Source organism: Danio rerio, chromosome 22 (assembly GCF_052040795.2).
Source record: "Danio rerio strain M-AB ecotype USA chromosome 22, GRCz13ab, whole genome shotgun sequence".
NCBI lineage: Eukaryota > Metazoa > Chordata > Actinopteri > Cypriniformes > Danionidae > Danio > Danio rerio.
The window spans coordinates 1,464,826-1,487,500 of record NC_141042.1 but is presented as its reverse complement, the minus strand read 5'-3'; the positions used below and the strand labels follow the sequence as shown (position 1 = coordinate 1,487,500).

The following is a 22,675-nucleotide window of genomic DNA, read 5'->3' as shown; positions in this document are numbered from 1 at the left end:
ACTTAAAACACCGGACAGGACAGATAAAGCTCATATGTTGTCAAAAACAGTAATTTAATGCACAATTTAAAAAGAAAAAGCAATATAAAGAGCAAATAAAGAGCATCTGACTTTGAGAAAACATCCTCGCCGTCGATTAAAACGCTGAAATCCCGACACTAAATCACATGAAAGCGTTATATACAGCTGGAATGCTTGTAAAAGACTATAAACATGAAATATTAACGCGATATAAATATTAATGAGTCTCACCTGAGGGTTTCAGGAAGCGCTCGCGTCAAAGCAGGAAAAAGCAGCACTCCTGAGGCCTTTGCCGCCAAAACGAACGGTTTTTATGAATAAACGTGTTTAATGTCGGTGTGTTTCGGTAACAGGTAGGAAAAAACACTCGCAGAATATCCGTGTGTCCGTGTGAAAGGGTATGAACTGAGTTTCATGTGTATCTGAATCTCTGCTCGAGAGTTTCACCCTCCGCCGAAACTCAGGTACAGCGGTGACGTCACGAGCATTTCTCTGAATCACGCGCACACAAACAGGCACGGGCGCGCGCACACTCACGGGCCCTCAAGTAAGAAATATATATACATTCTCTTTTTAGCAATGCTACTCGGTTAAATACAATTAGGTCATGCTACACATTCATGTCCAATTTCATAAGCTGATTATATTGTTTGCAGGGTTAATCAAACCCTGCAGCCTATATGTAATGAAAGAATCCAACACTAAACGTTTAATTAAAATGTAAAATGATTTTAAGTTTTTTTTTATTTCTACAAGATTTAATTGTTAAAACGTATATATTATTTAAACTAATTTCAATAACATTTAAAATAGCTAAATATGCTAATGTAGCATATTTACTTAAATTAGAAATGTTAATGACAACTGACTAAAATAAATTCTCTAAATTCTGAAATAATTTTCTGTAAGTTTTTCAGTTTCTCACACACATTCCTTACTGCCTTTTTCAACCACTCACTCATTCAATATATATCTTTGTTTAATTAACAATTTTACATTTTATAAGCTAATTGCAGATTTGTTTCCATCATGAGTAGCACACAGACCAAATTATAAATGATTGGACATACAGTGTAGTAGTAGAACACTTTATTGTCCATGACAGAAAATTTGTTATTGGCATCACCATATTGCTGCAGACATTCCATAAATACAAACAATAAAAACAATAAAAATACAGTAGTTACAATAATTATAATGCTAATTAAGATAAACTCTTGTTAAATAAACCTACTTTAATGGCTACAAAGGTTTCTTATAACGGTTCAACCTACACTCCATATCCCCTACCACCAGAGGGAAGTGTGAATACAAAAAATGAGTTGGATCATTCAGAATCTTTGCCACCTGATTAAGGACACAATTCTCATATAAAACTTGAGAATTAAAATATTCATCATGCCAAACATTTTATCATACTGTACAGACTTACAGTGTACAGATAGGGAGCGTCACAGTGGCGCAGTGAGTAGCACGATCGCCTCATAGCAAGAAGGTCGCTGATTTGAGTCAAAACACATGCCCTATAGGGGAATTGATGAACTAAATTGGCTGTATGAGTGTAAATGCAAGAATGTATGGGTGTTTCCCAGTGTTGGGTTGCAGCTGGAAGGGCATCCGCTGTGTAAAACGTATGCTGGATAAATTGGCGGCTCATTCCGCTGTGGCAACCCCTAATTAATAAAGGGACTAAGCTGAAAAGAAAATGAATGAATGAATGAATGTACAGATAGGCTGCCAAACCACAATGTGATACCATACCTCACAATGCTTTCAAGAACAGCTTTATAAAGTGCTAAGCACAAATGAGTTCACCCCTTAAAGATATTTCCACAGGATGCTTTACAGTAATATATTTGTGCATATATTAGATTAGTTAGTTTAATCACAAAAGTGAACTACTCTAACAACAACTTAAGATCGCAGTTCAAAAATGAAAACACCCACTAAAGTTGGAGAAAAATATTATTAAAAATTTAATAAGGGAGAAAAATTCTAATAAACAAACAATATATATATATATATATATATATATATATATATATATATATATATATATATATATATATATATATATAATACCCCGTATTTCGCACCCTGGCTGTAGGGCCAGTTTATATCTGCAGTCTACTATTCAGCATTGGCGCGCCCTCCTTTGGCTGAACAACGCAAAACACTAAACCTCCTCCAAAAGCGCGTCTGTACAACCATGTAAACCCTCAGAACCTTAAACAAGATGGGATGTTTGGTGTTTCACCATTTCCTCTGATCATCTTTATTGCATGCATAAACCACACTGTAAGCCTAATTTTATTTTTTTCAATGAAAATTAAGTGAGGCAGTTGTGTTAAGGCTCCGTTTTGTTATAATCATGCATGCAGTGAAGATGACGGTCATATAAATATGCAGGGGCGTAGCACACATTTTACAAGGGGGGACATGTATAAGATCCAAAAGTTTACGTTTATATAATTATTAATCACCTGTTTCTAATCAGTCTATCTCTAAAAGTGAGGGAAAGTATCCCGCCCGTCCCTCTGCTTGCTACGTCCCTGTAATTCTGTACATGATCGCCTTGGTATCTGTTATTTAAGTTGTTAATATCAAAATGAAAAGAGGAAGTGCTTTGTGATGTGATTGAGGTTATAAAGTACACTGTTCCCTTTAAAGATTTACACGACGCGTCCTCTGGTGTTCGTTCTCCTGATCAAACTTGCGAAGTCTGAACTTACAAGGAGAGGATGCAAGACTGAACTGTGTGTAGCCTACCTGATATTGAGAAAACGCCCCAATCAGATAGGCGAATGACTGCAGCCACGCCTTCGTTGTCTCCGTTTCCCCCCATCCACACTCACTGACACGGAGCAGCAGCGCTTTAAAATTAAAACTGAATTGTTTTCAGGGCTCGAAAACTCTGAAGCACCGTGGATCGAAAGCGTAACCGTAGCAAAACCTATGCGTTTTAAAACTTGAATATAATAGTGTAAATTTTCTCTGTCGGGCGTGGCACCGAGGCTCTCATCTTTCAGCGGTTTTATTTTAATTTCGGTTTCAAGCTATTGTGCTCCAATGGCGTCGAGTTCAGGTAAGAGACAAACTTGGTAGGCTACAAATATACCCAGCATCATTTACTTAAAGATGCATTTATTAATGATGTTAGCCTATACTAAGCAGTGGTAATTGTAACTTATTAATTTATATTTCTCTGCGCTTTTACGTTTGTAGTAGTGGCATAAAAATATATATAAAACAGGAAGAGCCATGAAATATATGCACACAGGAGGAAAAGAAAACAAGGAAATATATGCACACAGAAAAAGCCACAGATTTCCGTATGGCTGAGACAGCCATTTAGTCTAATTATTTACTAATGAAATGATGTATTAAAAGTATATGCTTTATTGCTTTTTAAATGTATTTAAATTGTTTGCACTGATAAATGTTTAGAGGATTTGTGCGTAGTCAGTCACTGTGGCATTGCATGTCACCAAAAGTAAAGTGTATTAAAGAGAGAATGATGCTTATGGTTTTTGAATAAAGCTTAACCTGGGTGCATGCTCTAAAGTGCACTATGCATGTGCACTTAGGTCGTGTCCAAATCACTTTTGAAATTTTGATAAGTCTGCATAAATTCTAAATGAACAATGGTTATTTTGCTAGCTTACATTGTTTTACTTTGTCTTTTTATACATACAAAGTCAATGCAAATGCGCAATTAGAGGTGAATGCGAATGATGTGAAGTGTGAAATCAAGTTCTTTCATATGAGCAAAAAATATCAACTAAATCAAAATTCACCAGTGATGCTGGAGATGCAGGCCGAGGAGCAGGTCTGTTTGATCCTCTGGCTGTGATGTGGCCAATAGGCAGAAGGACAATGTTTCTGATCTTAGTCTTCAGCAGATGGCAGTAATAACAGGTCATCAAAATGGACACCCATCACCTTCAAGTAGTGCTGGAAGCGGCTGTCATCCAAACACAGTTCCTGAAGTAGATGGTGAAGTTTGGGTGTTTTGGGTTTTGGCGACAGGTACAAAGCAGCAAGCATAGTTATATCCATGTCTAAACCCGCAGGACGTTCTTCGTGTCACTTGCGCAAAATAAAACTTTCATGTGAATGAACGAAGAACATCACAAGAGTTCACATACACTTTAGCTTACCTAACTCACCTGTGCCGCATGTGTTTGGACAGTGGGGGAAACCAGAGCACCTGGAGAAAACCCACGCGAAGGCAGGGAGAACATGCAAACTCCACACAGAAACCCAAACTGACCCAGCCGAGGCTCGAACCAGCGACCTTCTTGCAGTGAGGCGACAACACTACCCAGGCCCGGCCCAAACCAATTTGGCGCCCTAGGCAAGATTTCAGGTGGCGCCCTGTCACATCGCAGTAAATTCCACTGCTAGTGTATAGTCATAAGAAACTAAACAGCTTTTTGATCGACTACTACAAGCTGGAAAAACATCAGATAAACATGCCAATGCAATTAACATTATGCTGAATAGATCTAATATTTACACATTTGCTTGAGGAAGAATGATGGAGGTAGTTACATTACTATTACTATTTTCCATAACGTCTATGCACTTCTATAACATTAGCTGACGTTAAACCTAACAGAGAGCACTATAGCTATTTAATGATTAGCAATGTTATGCCATATCTGTCAACGTTGGGATGTAAAAAATATGGGACAACAAATCGCTTCAAATGACAGAATACATAGCGAACATTAGAAAATATTGACAATAAAAAAAAAAAGGTTTAACCTATTAAAAACAATGGCTCTTATAGAAATTAAATAAAGCTATAAAATCTACTTCACTTTTAATTGTATTTGCATATTGATTAAAGTTACTATAGTTATTTAGTGAAGAGCAGCAAATGAATCTCTTTGTGTTTTGTTTGATAACAGAGGTGTTCATGTAAGAATGCACAGATCTATATAAATGAATGAACGGATGAAGCATTCCAGTACTTTAGTAACTGTTTGTGCTCATTTAAGAGAAAATTAGTAGTGTTTAAAATAAAACACGCAGGACAGAGCAAAAAATAAATAAATAAATAAGCACTTTTCCGACGGTCCCTTACTGAGAGCTTCACTCTGCGCGAGCTCTCCCGGCTGAACAGAGCAGTGGTCATAATGTCGAGCGAAAAAAAAGAAAGACAGGTCTGAAACATAACCAGCTTTGTCTTTTTGTAGGAAACACACTTTAGATCATTTTAGGCTAAGAGGTTTTTGAGTTATTGTTGTATATCACTGAATGTGTCTGGAATATCAAGAACAAAACCAACTTAACCGCGCTTATTTCTGGCGCCCCCCTGGATGTACAGTGCCCTTAGCATTTGCCTATACTGCCTATGCCACGGGTCGGCCCTGACACTACCTACATCCAGCTGCAGGCCCGCAGAACCACACACGTTTTAGGCACACACAATCTAGGACACACAATCTAGGCAAACCATATATGGTTACGACGGATGTTAATGTTATTAATGTCTTTTTGAACATCGTCATCGATATATTTTAATATGTATGATTAATAAATATTGTACACAATAGTGTTTACTTTACTTTATGTCACAAATATTGCGATTGAGACGGCCGAATGGGGAGCATTGTTTCCGATCGCCATTCAGTATAATAGAGTGAACAGTTTTCTATCAGTCATTATAGCTGATCAGTCATTATTATCTGACAATAATATGGCGGATACTCGTTTGCTGGCCTTGCTGAATGATCTCATTTGGACAGGTTTAATTTATATAATGGATTAATTTATGATGAAGGAAATAATAGCAAGTTAATATAGGCAATAATACATTATATGTAATAAAAATCTTTTTACATGTAACAAATGTATAACACTATATTAATATTTTACTCAAGCAATTTAATAGTGTTTATTAGCTTAATTTTACAATAACCTTTTAATTAATGATTTCCCACATTTAATACTGTAGTAATTTAATACTACAGTAATAGGTAACAAATAGGAACAAATTAACTATTAATAATAAAAAAATCATATATACACACAAACACACACACACACACACACACACACACACACACACACACACATATATATATATATACGTATATATAACAGCTGAGACAGTTTAGTAAAAGTTAGTAGTTTATATATAAACTTATAATTATAATCAGTTAAGATAATCAATTTATAACTATATATATATATATATATATATATATATATATATATATATATATATATATATATATATATATATATATATATATATTGTTTAAATGATTAACTGTTGTAGGATAATTTATTTTAAAATGATCTATTATTGTTTGCTTTACCAAGTATGATAATATTAAGAGCTTGAATTAGTTTATTACACTTAATCCAACAATTAGACGGTCTATTATGTTTTCTTTGAACACATGAATAAAGTCATAAGTGTCTTTAACCAATTATTTTTATATACATAATTTGAGTTCAGAAACTGCAGAGACTTTAAAATGATCGTTACGATATAATAATAATAATGACTGAAATGGGAAACCATATTTGTGAAATTCAATAGGTGGCGATAATGCTAAAGAGTTAGGTACCAACATGGTTTGCCTAGATTGTGTGTCCTAGATTGTGTTTGCCTAAAACGTGTGTGGTTCGGCGGGCCTGCAGCTGGATATTATTGACCTACTGCGCCACCTTATTATTGAAGTTCACAGATATAACTCACTCATTTAAGGAGTTTCCCTAAATGAGACGTTAAAAGTAAACAGTAACATAAAAACCTCAATAAAGGCATAAACGCATTAATGGTGTTTATTTGCTGAAATTTATAGCTGTGTTCTTGCGGTCTCACAAGTAATTGGCAAAATAGATCACTGTGAGAACACAAGCCTGTTCTTTGCATTCTTGGAATTGAGAAACAGCTATCATATCACAGTGAGGGTGTGCGAGTGTGTATCTGTCTAATCAGTATCAATGATCAGCGGCTATGTATGTGTCAGTGTGCACTGCAGGTAAACTGTTTCAGCTGTGAGATGCAAAGCATGATTGCTGGTGAAGTATTGCTCTCTACTAGCCGGGCTTCCAGCTAACTCTATCAAACCTCTTCAACTGCTCCAGAATGCAGCAGCACGAGTTGTCTTTAATGAACCTAAAAGAGCACATGTCACTCCGCTGCTCATCTGTTTGCACTGGCTGCCAGTTGCTGCTCGCATCAAATTCAAAGCTCTGATGTTTGCCTACAAAGTGACCTCTGGCCTTGCTCCTTCTTATCTGCTCTCACTTCTGCAGATGTATGTGTCCTCCAGAAACTTACGTTCTGTGAATGAACGTCGCCTCGTGGTTCCATCCCAAAGAGGGAAGAAATCACTTTCCCGAACTCTCGCGTTCAATCTGCCCAGTTGGTGGAATGAACTCCCTAACTGCATCAGAACAGCAGAGTCACTCGCTGTCTTCAAGAAACGACTAAAAACTCAACTATTTAGTCTCCACTTCACTTCCTAATCTGCAATTGCCTCTTTGAATATCACACTAACTCTACAAAAAAAAAAAAATACTAATACTTTCCTTCTTAGACTTTACAGACCTGAAACTTGCCTACAGCACTTATTCATTGTTGCTCTTAGTTGTGTAAATTGCTTCCTTGTCCTCATTTGTAAGTCGCTTTGGATAAAAGCGTCTGCTAAATGACTAAATGTAAATGTAAATGAAGTGTTTATTATAGCTGGAGTGCCCTCTAGTGAGTCTGGTGGGTACTCCAGCAAATGGGAGTAACGGCTATAAACAACCACAACTGGGGTCCGTTCTTCGTACCTCACTTAAATGATCTAAGATGATTTGGCAGATCCTGGATCTTTTAATCTTGATAACTGATCTCTCGCTAATTTGGTTCTTCAAACAAGTTCGCGAATCAGATTAGAATGTCTGGATGAACTGATCTGAGATCGCTGCGTGTGTTGTGAAGGACAGATCTATCGATCCTCGAAATCATGATCAGCAATGCAACGATTGGCTGACGGCACAGCAGCGTAATGACATCATCTGATTAATATTCAATTATCCATGTGAGCAAAATTACATCAAATTAGCAGTAAACGGCTTGTTAAATATGACACGCAATAACCTTCCACATATGTTGTGAGCTGCAGGCTTTACCGTACGTTCACACCGAAAGCGGCGAGAGCGTCCAAGGTCGCTCTGGCCGCCCTGGCGACAACGCTGTCTGCCTTCAGCTCCGGCGGCGAGAGCGTCAAAACTCGCTACATTGATCTCGTACTTAAAGGAGCCGTTGCAGCATATCAGTTACATTCCTGCATAAGACATGTTTTTAGCTTGAAAATGTTGCACACTTCTTATCAAATTCATATAACAATGGAAGATCAAGTTGCATGTGGTGTGGCTTTGCTCTATTTATCCAATATGTGTCCATATGTCTGAAATATCCTGAAGCAGCAGTCCTGTTTTGTACTGTCACATCGCGTGAGATTCCCGCTTTTTAAAGATAAGTTTATATAACATTAATAAACATCAGTAACTCGCCAGTAACTTATTTAATGCATGTTCCTGTAAGAAAACATTGTAAATAATGGGAAATACGGCGACCGCAATAATCAAACCCTTGGGAACAACTGTGGTCGGAACCAAAGTTCACATGTCTGTGTTCCCTGAACTGCTATCAAGCGGTGGACGTCTTCATTCTGATTGCTTGCTGCCGAACCGCGTCATAGCTCATTACCATAAAGTTGACTTCATTTCAACTCTCCTCGACGCTCACGCCGGCGAAGACGCGCCGCGCTGCTCCTCGCCGCTTATCGACGCCTATCGCCGCCGGCTCTCACTGAAAATGAATGACCGGCTACTTTGACGCCCTCGCCGCTTTCGGTGTGAACGCACGGTTACACTTTAATGTGTCAAGAGTATTCATCATGTATTTCAATGCAAATCAGTGTATTTAGTTCCACATTTAGAAAAGATTATCTTTATTATAGTAGCCGTTTTTTAATCAGTGTAAAGAATAACTGGTTGTTTACAAAAGCATTTTCATATTGGTAAAGGCGTCTGCAACTTTTGTGAAGCATCAAATCACCTTCATATTAACTATCAAAACATGTTTATGACTGCATAAATGTATTATTGCTTTAAAAAAAGTCACATATTCTGCATTTCTATTATACACAATTTGTACTAAAGCGATCTAAAAAGTTCATATCAATAAGTTTTCTCTGTGCACCACCAGGTGGCAGTCTTTGTACTTTCATTTCGAGGGTGCAGATTGCATAAGTTTTATTAATATAGATAACTTTATTTATTTTATTAACTATAACTTTATATATATATATATATATATATATATATATATATATATATATATATATATATATATATATATATATATATATATATAGTTTAAAAAATATTTACCATTTTCCCAAGTGTATATAACTACTACTGTAAGAAAATATCAGAATTCGGTTCATACTTTCTGTATTATCTTTGCTTGAACTGAGCCGATCTAATCCTGTTTATATGAATTGAGCCTGCTCGCGATCAGGTTTGATCTACCAGAACTGTTGCCATGACAACAACTCTCGGATCAGCTTTGAAGAACGAAATGATCCTGGATCGTGTCAAATCGTCAATATCCAAATCCAGCTAACTGAGTAATCCACATACGAAGAACCGACCCCCGAACAGAGGAACTGCTGTTTTTTCGGACACAAAATACAACAACACTTTATTCAGGGGTGTCCAAACTTAGTCCTAGAGGGTCAGTGTCCAGCATAGTTTAGCTCAATTTTCCTTCAACACACCTGCCTGAAAGTTTCTAGTATACTCAAGCTGCGGTCACACTGCACTTTTCTCCTCATGGACTTCCATTCATAAGCATGCGAATGCGTCAGACCGGAAACACAAGCTCCAGCGACAGGTTTCAGCGTTCACTGCATTGGAAAGTTGAAGCTTGGTGAACTCTGACCCACGAAATGGCATCACTTGACTGGATGAGATCAATCGAGGATCAAAACATGACCTCTCCAGACAGAAATTTAAAACATAGAGCAATCACTCGCTTTTTAAATGTCTAATCATCTTGTTTAATCCCGCCCCTTTTCACAAAGCTGTATGACAGAATATTTCATGCTCAAACTCTAATGTGACCACAGCTTTAAACTCTAGTGTTTCTGCGGCACTAGAAAGAGCTTGATTAGCTGGTTCAGGTGTGTTTAATATGGGTTGGAACTAAACAATGCAGGACACCGGCCCCCCAGGACCAAGTTTGAGTCCCCATAACTTAACTTGTCAGCTGATTATAATTTTATGGTGTCAAAAAAATCTAGGTACTATATAGTAAAAAGAAAATAACTAAAGAAAGCTCACATTAGTCGTGTATATTTTTATGGTATAAAGAGAGATGTGTTAATAAACAATAGCAAGCAATGTACAACAGCAATATAATTATAGAACAGTGAATAAAAAACAGTTAATAAGAGTTATTATATTAGCTCAAGTTTCATACAAAAAATTCAATTGAGCCTCATCTGGATCAGTTGGTGTTTCTGTGTGGAGTTTGCAAGTTCTCCCTGTGTTGGCGTGGGTTTCCTCCAGGTGCTCCGGTTTCCCCCACAGTCCAAACACATGCGGTACAGGTGAATTGGGTAGACTAAATGTTTTGAGAGTCTTCCTGACTGAATGAATGAAATATGCTGTTTTCCACCATCTGGCAACCCGTGGTGCTGAAATATAATTGGCTAAACTGGCATTGGGCGGTTGACCAAAACAAAGACAGACGTTCCAGCATGTAACACACATGTTCACAGCAGAATATCTGACTTCAGCATTATTTTTTAGATAAACATGAATGTTCACAAAGCATGTTTCTGAATATCTGCACACATATGATGCTGTTTTATCCTTTAGAAGTGTCAAAAAACAGACATACAGCACCTTTAAATCTGATTGGTATGTTGTTCCAGGATTAACATCTACGTATAGGAATATGTCGATCTTGGTGAAATCACATTAACCATGGTATTTATATATTGTACGTAATCAGTGTCCATTATCAGCAGCTGTGTGCGTCAGTGTTTAGATTGGTAAACTGTCTCAGCTTTGATGTGCAAACTCAAAGCATTATGATATGCATAGTCCAGGAGAGTTGCAGAGGTGATATGTGGTAACACAGCTGATAATGGCAACAAAGGATGATCATCAATGATAATTTCTAATGCGTACAATGCAATAAAAAGTTAACACCGACTAAAATTCTGTTAACTTTAAGATACAACCTAAATATGCTATTTCTCACTCTTGATTGTTTTGCATGAACTAACATTTGCCAATGAGACTATCATACACAGCAAATTCTGGTCTTTGGAATAAACTCCCTGGGAGTCAAAATCAACTCAATCTGAGTGTACATGCGTGACCATCAAATGTACTCCCATTCAGAGTTAAAATCACTCTGCTTTTGGAGTTGAATTTTAACACATTTTTTTGAGTTAGATTATAACACTTTCTGGAGTTAAAATTGTAATCCTACAGAGAGTACTTTTACATTTGGGTATAATATGAACTCCTTACCAATGTTAAAATGTAACACTTTTTAGAGTTAAAGTGTACTTCAAACAATATATATATATATATATATATATATATATATATATATATATATATGAAAATGACTGAACTGATGCAATACTCTTCACTTACTGCTTTTATTCATGCAAATCCACACATTAGATTTAGAATTTCCATCAATGTACACACTTTGAAATTAATTGTCATCAAAGCATTAAATCTAACATCAAAACATTTACAATTAATATATGTTAGCAGCTAGTGCCAACTAAAACCAATGGCTTAGTAAAATTGCATGAGACAATCAACACATTACATTATATAAAATTAACTTCGCAGGAATCAAAAGCAGCAAAAAAATATCTTGTCATACTCCTTAATCACAGTCAACTCTGCTGGCTTTGAAGTTAGAATTTGCTCGATTTTCTGAAATGAAGAAAAAAAAGTATTTAGAAAGATAACCAAAATTAGATCTTTTTTTTTTTTTTTTACAAAAAAACTTAATCTAATAACTGTGTTTATACTATTTTTTTACTTTAAAATGCATTCATTTTGTAACGTTATTTTGTAATGTTTACGGTATAAGATCTATGTATATGGAAGTAAAAAAAAAAACTTACATTTTTTTGGACACTGCCCATTAATGGTTGAATAATTTGAGATCCAGAATCACTGCTGCTCAAACTGCTTGACACAGACAATGTATCTGTCAGACTTAGGGAGGAGGGCACTTCAACAGACCCTTGCTGCAGGACAGTCAAATCTGATAAAAAAACAACAACAACACGTCTCAGCAAATGGTTCTGAAATGCACACTTTCACTCTGAGTCATGAGACCAACTTTCAAAATCTATAAAAATGTTCTTAAATAACCTACCATCATTAGTGTGGATGACATGTTTCTTTGGTTGTTGCAAGTTCTTGAAATACATCCTCATCCACCTCTATGCCATGGTCATCTGTGACTTTCGATGCTGTATCCTCTGGTATCACAAACTTGTGCTGGACTACAACATAACAACAATGAATAATTTATCAAATAAATTTCAAAATGACTGTTGTTATTATTATTATTATAAATTTTTAAAAATACTCTGTTACACTAAAACTCACCCGCACTGAGAAAATCCAAGAAACAATCTTCTTCCAGTTTAATATATTTTTTCTTGCCTCCAAATTGCACTTTTATCAGCATCGTGGCCTGAAATAAAAAAGATAAATGTTATTTACCAACTTATGTTAGTGTGATTGAAAATGTAATGTGTGTATATATAGCTGAAAACAGCATACTCTCACGGTCACGACTAAATCATGATACAATTCAAAACATTTCATGAGCAATATTACACATATTAAATCTTACAGACATAAAGCTCTATTGCTGGATAAAAGATAATGACATTACCTCGTTGTGTAAGTTAGCCTATTTGAAATGTGAACAGCAGGTTTCTCCATCTGATCAAGTAGGCCTACCGCTTCTTTTTGACAGCAGAACACACATTTTTAGAACACAGGGGAAGAAAAGATTATTAGCTAGTGTTAGCTTGTTCATATCCACAACATTTTTAAAAATACTGCACAAAACAGCCACATTGGAAAAGCTAACATGCTATGCTAAGTTAGCCACATGCAGTCACTAGCCTCACAGTACAAAATGAAACAGCTACAGCAAAACACACTTCTGCTACAAAACATCCAACATTTAGAAAAAGCTTTTAGAATTGTATAACAATGCACTTTTACCTACCTCATAACGAAGAACATAACTCCAGTTCTCATGTGCTGCTCGGCAGAGTTGTGTAATGGCGGACTTTCTAAAAATTTAACTCCAGTAAGGAGTTAAAGCACGTTTCTGAACACCAGAGAATGAACTCCAAAATACAACACAGCAAGGGGTATCCCATAACACAAAATTGTGTTAAAGTTTAAAAATAAACTCAAAAAATTTTACTCTTTCACACTTTTTTGCCTAACTCCTAATTTTTCAACTCCAGAAATTTGCTGTGTAAAGTGTTACCTACTGTACTTTATAATTATTTTTGCTATTTTTATATTTATAGATTTATATCTGTCATTCCTAAGACCAAACGAGGACCTACACCAGACGTGTCCATCTGCGGCCCGCAATCAGTTTTGTGGCGGCCCGCGAGGCTTTTTATAAATTTCAAGAGAACCTGGCCCGCTGTACAAAAATGAACATAATTCAATAAATAACCACCGGGTGTCGCTATTTCATGCATTCAATTAAGCAGCAGTTCTTGTTATTATCTATCTATCTATCTATCTATCTATCTATCTATCTATCTATCTATCTATCTATCTATCTGTCTATCTGTCTGTCTGTCTGTCTGTCTATCTATCTATCTATCTATCTATCTACACACAGTTGAAATCTGAATTATTAGCCCCTCTTTGATTTTTTTCTTCTTTTTTAAATATTTCCCAAATGATGTTTAACAGAGCAAGGACATTTTTACAGTATGTCTGATAATATTTTTTCTTTTGGAGAAAGACTTATGTTTTATTTCGGCTAGAATAAAAAGCGGTTTAAATTTTTTATGAACCATTTTAAGGTCAAAATTATTAGCCCCTTAAGTCTTCAGAACAAACCATTGTTATACAATAACTTGCCTAATTACCTTAACTTGACTAGTTAACTTGATTAACCTAGTTAAGCCTTTAAATGTCACTTTAAGCTGTATAGAAGTGTCTTAAAAATATCTAGTCAAATATTATTTACTGTCATCATGGCAAAGATAAAATAAATCAGTTATTAGAAATGAGTTACTAAAACTAATATGTTTAGAAATGTGTGGAAACAAATCTTCTCTCCGTTAAACAGAAATTGGGGAAAAAATAAACGGGGGCTAATAATTTAGGGGGGCTAACAATTCTGACTTCAACTGTATTTATTTATATATATATATATATATATATATATATATATATATATATATATATATATATATATATATATATATATATACACGTGTCTGTGTGATGTATGTAAAATTTGGCCCGCGACAACGTTTGTTTTTTTGCATCTGGCCCTCGGCCCAAAAAGTTTGGACACCCCTGACCTACACCATAATAATAAATGATTGTGCTCTAAAACCAGGCTAGTTTTCAGTTTCATTATCCAACCTCTGTATATATAATATAAATGTATTAGTATCACATAAATTGTCATTGTCATCACAAGTTAAATAAATAGTTAATTTTGAAAATTTATTTCATCTTCATTGGTTAAATTTGTTGATCTTTTTGTCTTCACCACTCTGTTCTGTAATTACTGCAAACACCGTTTTTCTCTTCCATAGCAGAAGCTGGCAGGAAGAGTCTAGATTTTGAGCTTCCCAACAGTAAGTACATTAAATCATTGACAATCCTATTATGAAGCAAACATGAATGTGGTTGTGACAAAATAATGATTAAAAACTAAAATTATGCCTTGAGTTAAAAAATGTATATGATCATTATGATGCATCTAAACACCTTTAAACATATATTCCAATATTCAGGTAAACTAAATATTGTGATCATTAACATGCTGAATATTGTTATATTTGGCACTTTAAAATACAGTGAAGAATCATCTATTAATAGTTCATTAACATTAGTTTTGGAATGCCTTTTAGGAATATTCAGAATGTTGTTCACCACAGGACTAAATGCACAAAGACTTAATTGGAGACATTTATTTAATATTTGTATCTAAATTTGAAAGTTGTATTTTTGCAATCGTTCTATGCAGAATTTCCTGATGGGTGTTAAATAGATGTTTATAATACGTCTTTAAGATGTTCATTATTTAGAATGTAAGTTAGTTCACCCAACAATGAAAATTCAGTCATTCATTTCTCTTCCTCTTTTTGTTTTAATCCCGTGAGAGCTTTGTTCGTCTTCAGAACACAAATAACGATACTGTAATCATACGAAAGAACACTTTTGTGTGCCAAAAAACCCTATAAGAAGCAGGAATGCACTATAAGGCTACTTGGAAAAACTGCTCTCATGCTGAGGAACATGGCTGGATCAAGCAATTTGTATAAACTGCACGTCAGGAATGATATTATCATCCTTTTTCTTTGCTAGGAACTGTTTTGCAACCATAATTCCTTCTTTTCTTAGTTTTTTGTTGTAATGTGTACTGAATAAATGTGCAACACATATTTGTTAACTCATGGGGCAGTCCATCAGATATTTTTTGCCAAAGAAGAAAGATGAAATGAGCGAAAAGAAGGATATTGCTGATTACATTTTAACACAGACGAGTTGATGCCAAACCAACGCTGATGGTGTTGCCTCTGTCTGCATCTGCATCTTAAACACCTCAGTCTCTTTGCACAAGTGGAGAAAGAACCAGAAAGGCAAAACTTTCTGAAATGTGCACTGCTTTACAAACAAGCTGGCCACAACTTGGAGCATCAGGGTATTTTTTTTGCTTTAAGCGCACTGCAGCACCGCTCATAAACACAACAGATTGTGTTTTGTAAAGCATTTGTGAAGTTTTGATGATTTAGTGTACAACCAACACAGGGCTCGAAATTAACCTTTTTGCTTGGTAGCACCGGTGCTCCTAACTTTAAAAATGTAGGCGCATCAGCCAAAATTTAGTCGCACCCACCAATTATGAGCACCGTTACCACAAGTTTTATACAAACATATTTATTGTATTTGAAATCAACACTAATCAAACTAACAAGCAAAAAAAATAATATAAATATGCGTGCGTGAGGAAAATATGTCTAAACGAAATCCCGTTATCACAAGAAAATAGATTTTTATAACAGAACTGAGTGACCAAAGCACATGAACAAAGCACATGAACAAATTAGTAAAAAACTAATTTAAGTGTCTGACCTGCATATTGTTAAGAAAAAAAAAACAATTGTACTTAGTACTACTGACATTAAACCAGACACAAGTACAAAATATTCCATTCTTTAAAACATAAATAATGCTTAAATCATTTAAGGAAAATGTGTGAAATTTACATTAAGCATTAAAATCAACAGATTAAAAATCACACAAAGCACTAGAACATACATGTACAATAATAATTTAATTGTCTGAATAGCCTATCGTTGGAAAAATAGATTGTAACTATTAGCTGACTCAGAAACAACCCAACTTTAAAATATTACTAATTCTGGTGTCAAATGCTCAACGATGTCTGAATTCACATGTTCAAATGCAATTCATCTTTATTTCTATTGCACTTTTACAATGTAGATCAATGATGTCAAAGCAACTTCACATAAAAGTTTTTGTAAATTGAAGCTGCTTCAGTCCAGTTTTCAGAGTTGAAGTAGTAAATGTCTCTGCTGAAAGTCCAAACACTGAATGCAAATCCACCAATCCACCAATTGAAGCAAAGCGAGCCAGTGGCGACAGTGGCATGGAACAAACTTGACCAACTGACGAAAATGTAGAATAAAAGCCCTTGAGAGATACCAGGCTCAGTTGGGCACGACCAATTCTCCTCTAGCCAAACTTGTGCAAAGCCTCACTCTGGTTGTTGCTGTGCATTTTGTTTCATCCTCTGGATTCATTTATACAAAGAAATATTGAGGCAACATGAAATGGGGGAAAAAACATTTAATACATAGACAAATGCATGTATCCCAATACTAATTATTGTATTACGAAATGTCTGACCCATGACAGACCTCAATCTGCTTAAAAATATTATAAACAAAGATTAAAAAAAAACGACTAAATGGTTTGCATAAAAAGGGAAACAAATGTTTAACTTAGCTAGCAACTAAACATGTGACACATTTTGTATTAATAGTACTATATTGAGAAACAAAAAGATGTACAGTACTTACTGTTGTATGAGGTCCAGTTTGCACAGGCAGGCTCCCAGTATTCTATACTGAAACCATAAAAAAGCCAAAAATACATAAAAGAATACCATGCTACAATCCACAACCTCCACACAACTTTTTTTATTTGTTTACCTTGGCTGCTTACTGCTCTTGCTTATTTTTAAGCATAAGGCTGTGCTGATCAAGACGTTCCTCCGAAGTCCTGTTTTCTTCTTCAGACAAAACCTGCAAGCGCTGCTGTGCCAGTGCCTTATCTAAACAAAAAAAATTATAATGGTAACAATTATGTTAAACCAAATGTCAAGAGTTGTGATAAAGAAAAAAAAAATGTCTTCATGTATATATGTAGGTTAATAAAAATGTACAAAATAAAGTATGTCTGAAACCCAACCAAAGAAGTCTAAAACAATAATTAGCAAAAAGTTGGTTATCAGCATATTGTATAGATTTACGTTAGTGTAACTAACGTTAATGTTAATATTCGTTAATATTTCTCAAGCTAACGTTAGCTACAAACCAGAGAAAAATGACTTCACAACAGCTAATATATATAATGTAAAATCAATATAAGTTAAACGTTACACGTTAAAATGAGTTTGAGTTCAATTCGGTGTTACCTTAGCTCAGTTTAGCTAATGTTAACTTACCATTTTACGATTGCTTCAGCCAATGTCGCCGAGACATACAAAACATACAAAAAAGAATGTAAAAATAATATGTCTTATACATGCAATTTAGGCATTAAATGCAGATTTAACATATAGCTTTGCATACAGATGAGCAAATAAATAATCTTGTTGTTTTATCCTTTAGGAAAAGTAATTTCTATACATGTTTCTTTAAATCACACTCCAAATAAAGAAAAATATTATACAAAACACAGACATATTTTCAAGAGCTTTTGTAACATAAACCCGCATGGCAGCGAAAAACAGCTCTGTTGAATCTCCTCCATTGCAACACTAACTACGGCAAAACTAGAGGTACAAAATTAATACAACTCAATTTTTTCTATGTCCACTAGATGTCCCTCTTGGATTGTTTTGCTAAGATCAGCACAAACAGTCTTATTTTAAGTAATAGCAGTGTTAATGTAATAAACTAAATAAAGGTAAAAACTAAATAGATGTTACATTTCTGAAATGGGCGATATAACTCCAAGCCAGAGAAAATAATATTAACCAACTTTATACATTAATTTGTTCTGTTCTCGTCCACAAAACATTCTGTAAAATGAAACACTGCCTCAGCTTCCCATAGTAAAGTTTGTTAAATCCAGCATGTTCATCAGGCATGCTGATAAATTGTCCTCCAGAATTGCTCCAGGGTCCTGTGGTGCTGAGTAGTCGAATCGCTGCAAGGTGGCATCGAAGCACTTGTGGAAAATACAGTGTAATACAGGAATTTTTACAAATACAGTAGATCACTGTACATGTTGTTGAATGTCACACTAAATTCCCATAATGCAATGGTAAATCCAGTTCTTTACTGTAAAAAGAATTTGCAGTATTATACTTGGTGAAATACAGTAAATAGCTGTGGAAATCACAGAAATGTCTAACAGTGTATAAAATAATTAACTTATTTTGTTAAGCGCAAATATTTGTTTCAAAACTATTTCTAAATTCAGTTCTAATTTCCAGCAAACGAATAAATGAGCAATAATAATGAAGTGTGGTCAGAAAACTGAGTTATATCCTAAACACATGCTGTGCCCCATATGGTCTAAAACCTGACAGGTGGGCAAATCTAAGCTTGTTTTTAATAAAACAAATATAAATATGGATATAATAAATAATACTGCTAATAATAATAACATTATACAAAAGCAGATTGTCATGAATGAACTGAAAAAGCCTCCCGAGATGAAGAAGACATAAAAGCAGTGATTTTCATATTTATGTAGGCTAGAAAATAATATGTTTTGTAATATTTTAATCATATATTCTTATTATATCCCATATATAGGCCTTTCCTTAATATTTAAATTTTTTCATATATATATATATATATATATATGAAATATATATGATATATATATATAAAGGTATTTGTGTATTGTGTGTAGGCTATTAAGCAGTGTGTAAGCGAGGCGCAACTCTGCGCTGGAGTTTAGACCGGGTTAGTTTTGGTCTAATGAAAAATCTATTATAGTTTCTCAAAATAGCAACGCGCCAGCGGTCCGCCTCAGAACACCTCCTTTTTTAGAGCAGAACGCCTATGAGCGCACAAATGAGCGCTAATGCATTTGCTATTTAAACAGCGTAGCGCAACGCCTCAAAACCACTCTTGTGCCAAGCTGAAACTAGCAAACAAGTATTGTGCCGCACCTTGCGCCACACTGCACCGGGGGTATGATAGGACCCACAATGTCTAAAATTATCAGATGTATGGAAAGTCTCCATTATAAAGTGAATGTGTGTGTGTGCTGTTTTTCAGTGAGTGATCTGAGGATTGTTCTAATTGGAAAGAATAACCCAGAAAACTGCAGAGTGGAAAACTTCATCAAGAGTGGAGCAGTGTCTGACAGCGGAGCTCCATCTCATGTTCAGCAGACCCGATTCAGTGAACAGGAGAGAAACATCAGAGTCTTCAACATGCCAAACCTGTTCAAGACACAGCATCAGGTCAAAAAGACAGTGAGTGTGTGTCTGTCTGAGTGTGCTCCAGGCCCTCATGTGTTCATACTCGTACTGCAGTATAATGACTTCATTAAGGATGACAGACACAGAGTGAAATATATACTGAGTCTCTTCAGTCAGAAGGCCATCAAACACACTATAGTGCTGACCACTGATGAAGAACCACGAACAGCCATAATCACTTCAAGGTTTTGGGATAATGCTATTAAAAATGTAATTAAGGACTGTGGAGGAAGACATTTTAGGTTTGATACAAGAAACCCTCAAAATCACTTTGAGTTGTTCACAGAGATAGAGAAGATCCTCAATGAAGAACACAAGAAATCTTTCATCTATAACATGAACAGGGATGAAGATGTCGGAACATCAGTGGATGAAGATTCAGAAAATTCAGGTCATGGGTGGGATGGAAAACTCCACAAGGGTACAAAAACAGGAGGAGGTGAGAAGTATTTTTTTTCAGGAGAATATCATAAAAAGAATATGGTAATTTACTATTGAAATACAACATGGTACTTCAGTTGATTTTCAATAATTACAGTGTGTCACATGTAGAGCAGGCCGAGAAGATAATCTAATTGCAGGACATTTTAAAGGGCACCTATGTTGAAAATCATCCTTTGTAAGCTGTTTGGACAGAACTGTGTGTAGTTTAGTGATTATAGTGTGTCCACGATCTTATCAGGGTAATAAAGACAAAGGGCTGTATTTTAACAGTCTAGGCACAAAGTCTGAAGCTCAAAATGCGCAAACGCATTAAGGGCATGTCAGAATCCACTTTTGCTATTTTAAAGATGGAAAAATCCGCTTTGCGCCGTGGCGCATGGTCTAATAGGGTTGAGTTTATTTTCTTCATGAGTTGTAGGTGTGTTTTGAGAATAAACCAATCAGAGTCTCATCTCCCATTCCCTTTAAGAGCCAGTTGTGTTGCGCCATAAGCGCATTTGCTTTTTACATAGCAACTTTGTAAGTGGAAATACTGAACGCTTCACTAGAGAGAAAACAGTTAAACAGAGCATCTGCAGTGCAAGGATTAAGAAAGAGCCTCCTCCATTTGGCCTTTACTTTCACTTTCTCTCTTCCATGGATAAGGAAACGTGTTAGACGCACTCACTGAAGACATCAATTAGCCTCTACATAATTAATTTTGTTTGTTACGCACATAGATTAGCATTAAAACTATTTCTAAATTCAGTTCTAATTTCCAGCAAACGAATAAATGAGCAATAATAACGAAGTGTGGTTAGAAAACTGAGTTATATCCTAAACACATGCTGTGCCCCATATGGTCTAAAACCTGACAGGTGGGCAAATCTAAGCTTGTTTTTAATAAAACAAATATAAATATGGATATAATAAATAAAACTGCTAATAATAATAACATTATACAAAAGCAGATTGTTATGAATGAACTGAAAAAGCCTCGCAAGGTGGAGAAGGCATGGAGGCAGTGGTGTTTATATTTATGTAGAAAATAATAATTTTGTAATATTTTAGTCCTTTAATTCTTTTTCATTTGTAAAGATATTTGTGTATTGCTGTACATCCTGTGTGTATAAGCAATGTTTAAGCGAGGTGCACAACTAACGCGCTCGGCTGGATTTTAGACCTGCTCTCAGCTGGTCTATTGCTCAGTCTATTTTAGTTCCTCAAAACAGCAACGTGACAACAACGTGCCTTAACACACCTCTTTTATAGACCAACACACCCATGAGTCCACAAAGTGGTGCAAATGGATTCCCGTTTTCCACTTTTGGTGGAAAACGGGAAAATTAGGGTTGCGTTGATCTGAAAATAGCAACACGTCTTGCGTCTTATTGCGCCGTGTGTATGATAGGGCCCAAAAAGTCTCTTTTTAAAAATTTCTGGACTTTAAAATAGGATTCAAATCTTTGCAACTGTAACATAACGTAGATGCCGCAACGTAACACAACTAATTGATCAACAGCCACGCATGTGCATGTCGCATATCCACAAGACAGGACGTGCACAAAGCAACTGGGCTTAAAACATCTGTTCAGCTCAGACCAGTTCTACATCATTTTGTGGTGGAAGTAGTTTAAGTAGTGTATTCACACTGAAAATTTTACAATTTTATAATTGAATAAATTATTCAAGTTTACAGTTACAGTTATAGAGTTTACGTTCATTGAACAGTAAGAATGATTAATAAATCCATATCAAACAGTCCCTTAAAAGTCACGTCTCGCTTTCAGTTTTGGGCCCAGGTTTGCTTTGCACTCACACTACAAGCTTACCACGCCAAAGCCCAAGTGAACTGCGCTCTGGCACATCTTTTCTAACCGGGCCTGAGCCGGCCAATTGAACCGTGCCTGAGCCCGATTCAGCGCACTCACACTTCTCAAACCATCTGGGAAATGGGCCTGGGCACGGTTCGGATAGCCTAGTGTGAGTACGCCCTGAGTTAAATAAGCGCAAATCTGTAGGACAGTCTGGTGCAGAGTTATGAGCTCAAAATATTTGTCTTAATGTAAAGTCAATTGGACTTTTGGGAATTGTTTGGGTTATTTTTAGGAAAACTGAAAGTCGGATTAGTTAGAAAAGATCTATCCAGAGAGACAGAAGTAATGAGTGTGTGAAGATGGAAAAATA

The 22,675-nt window shown here is 35.6% G+C and overlaps 3 protein-coding genes across 8 annotated transcripts in view; 1 reads left to right on the top strand and 2 right to left on the bottom strand.

The window, feature by feature from the left end:
* The window catches only part of irf6 (interferon regulatory factor 6), a 13,346-nt gene extending 12,827 nt beyond the window's left edge, over nucleotides 1-519 (bottom strand). For 3 of the 4 annotated variants that reach the window (XR_015521087.1, XR_015521086.1, XM_087302496.1), the window contains exon 1: nucleotides 253-503. The gene's annotated coding sequence lies outside the window, so the exon portion shown is untranslated. 4 annotated transcript variants of the gene reach the window in all.
* LOC147838311 (uncharacterized) overlaps nucleotides 1-22,675 on the bottom strand; it is a 441,300-nt gene that overhangs the window by 253,888 nt on the left and 164,737 nt on the right. The gene's annotated exons all lie outside the window — the stretch shown is intronic.
* The window catches only part of LOC147838313 (uncharacterized), a 31,705-nt gene continuing 11,869 nt past the window's right edge, over nucleotides 2,840-22,675 (top strand). The window contains exons 1-3 of one of the 3 annotated variants that reach the window (XM_087303332.1): nucleotides 2,840-3,106; nucleotides 14,910-14,948; nucleotides 19,860-20,504. In XM_087303332.1, coding sequence (XP_087159458.1) covers nucleotides 3,091-3,106; nucleotides 14,910-14,948; nucleotides 19,860-20,504 — 700 coding nt within the window. In that variant the 5' untranslated portion in view covers nucleotides 2,840-3,090. Of the gene's footprint in view, nucleotides 3,107-14,906; nucleotides 14,949-19,859; nucleotides 20,505-22,675 lie in introns of all 3 variants that reach the window. The other 2 variants (XM_087303331.1, XM_087303333.1) reach the window with 2 other exon arrangements.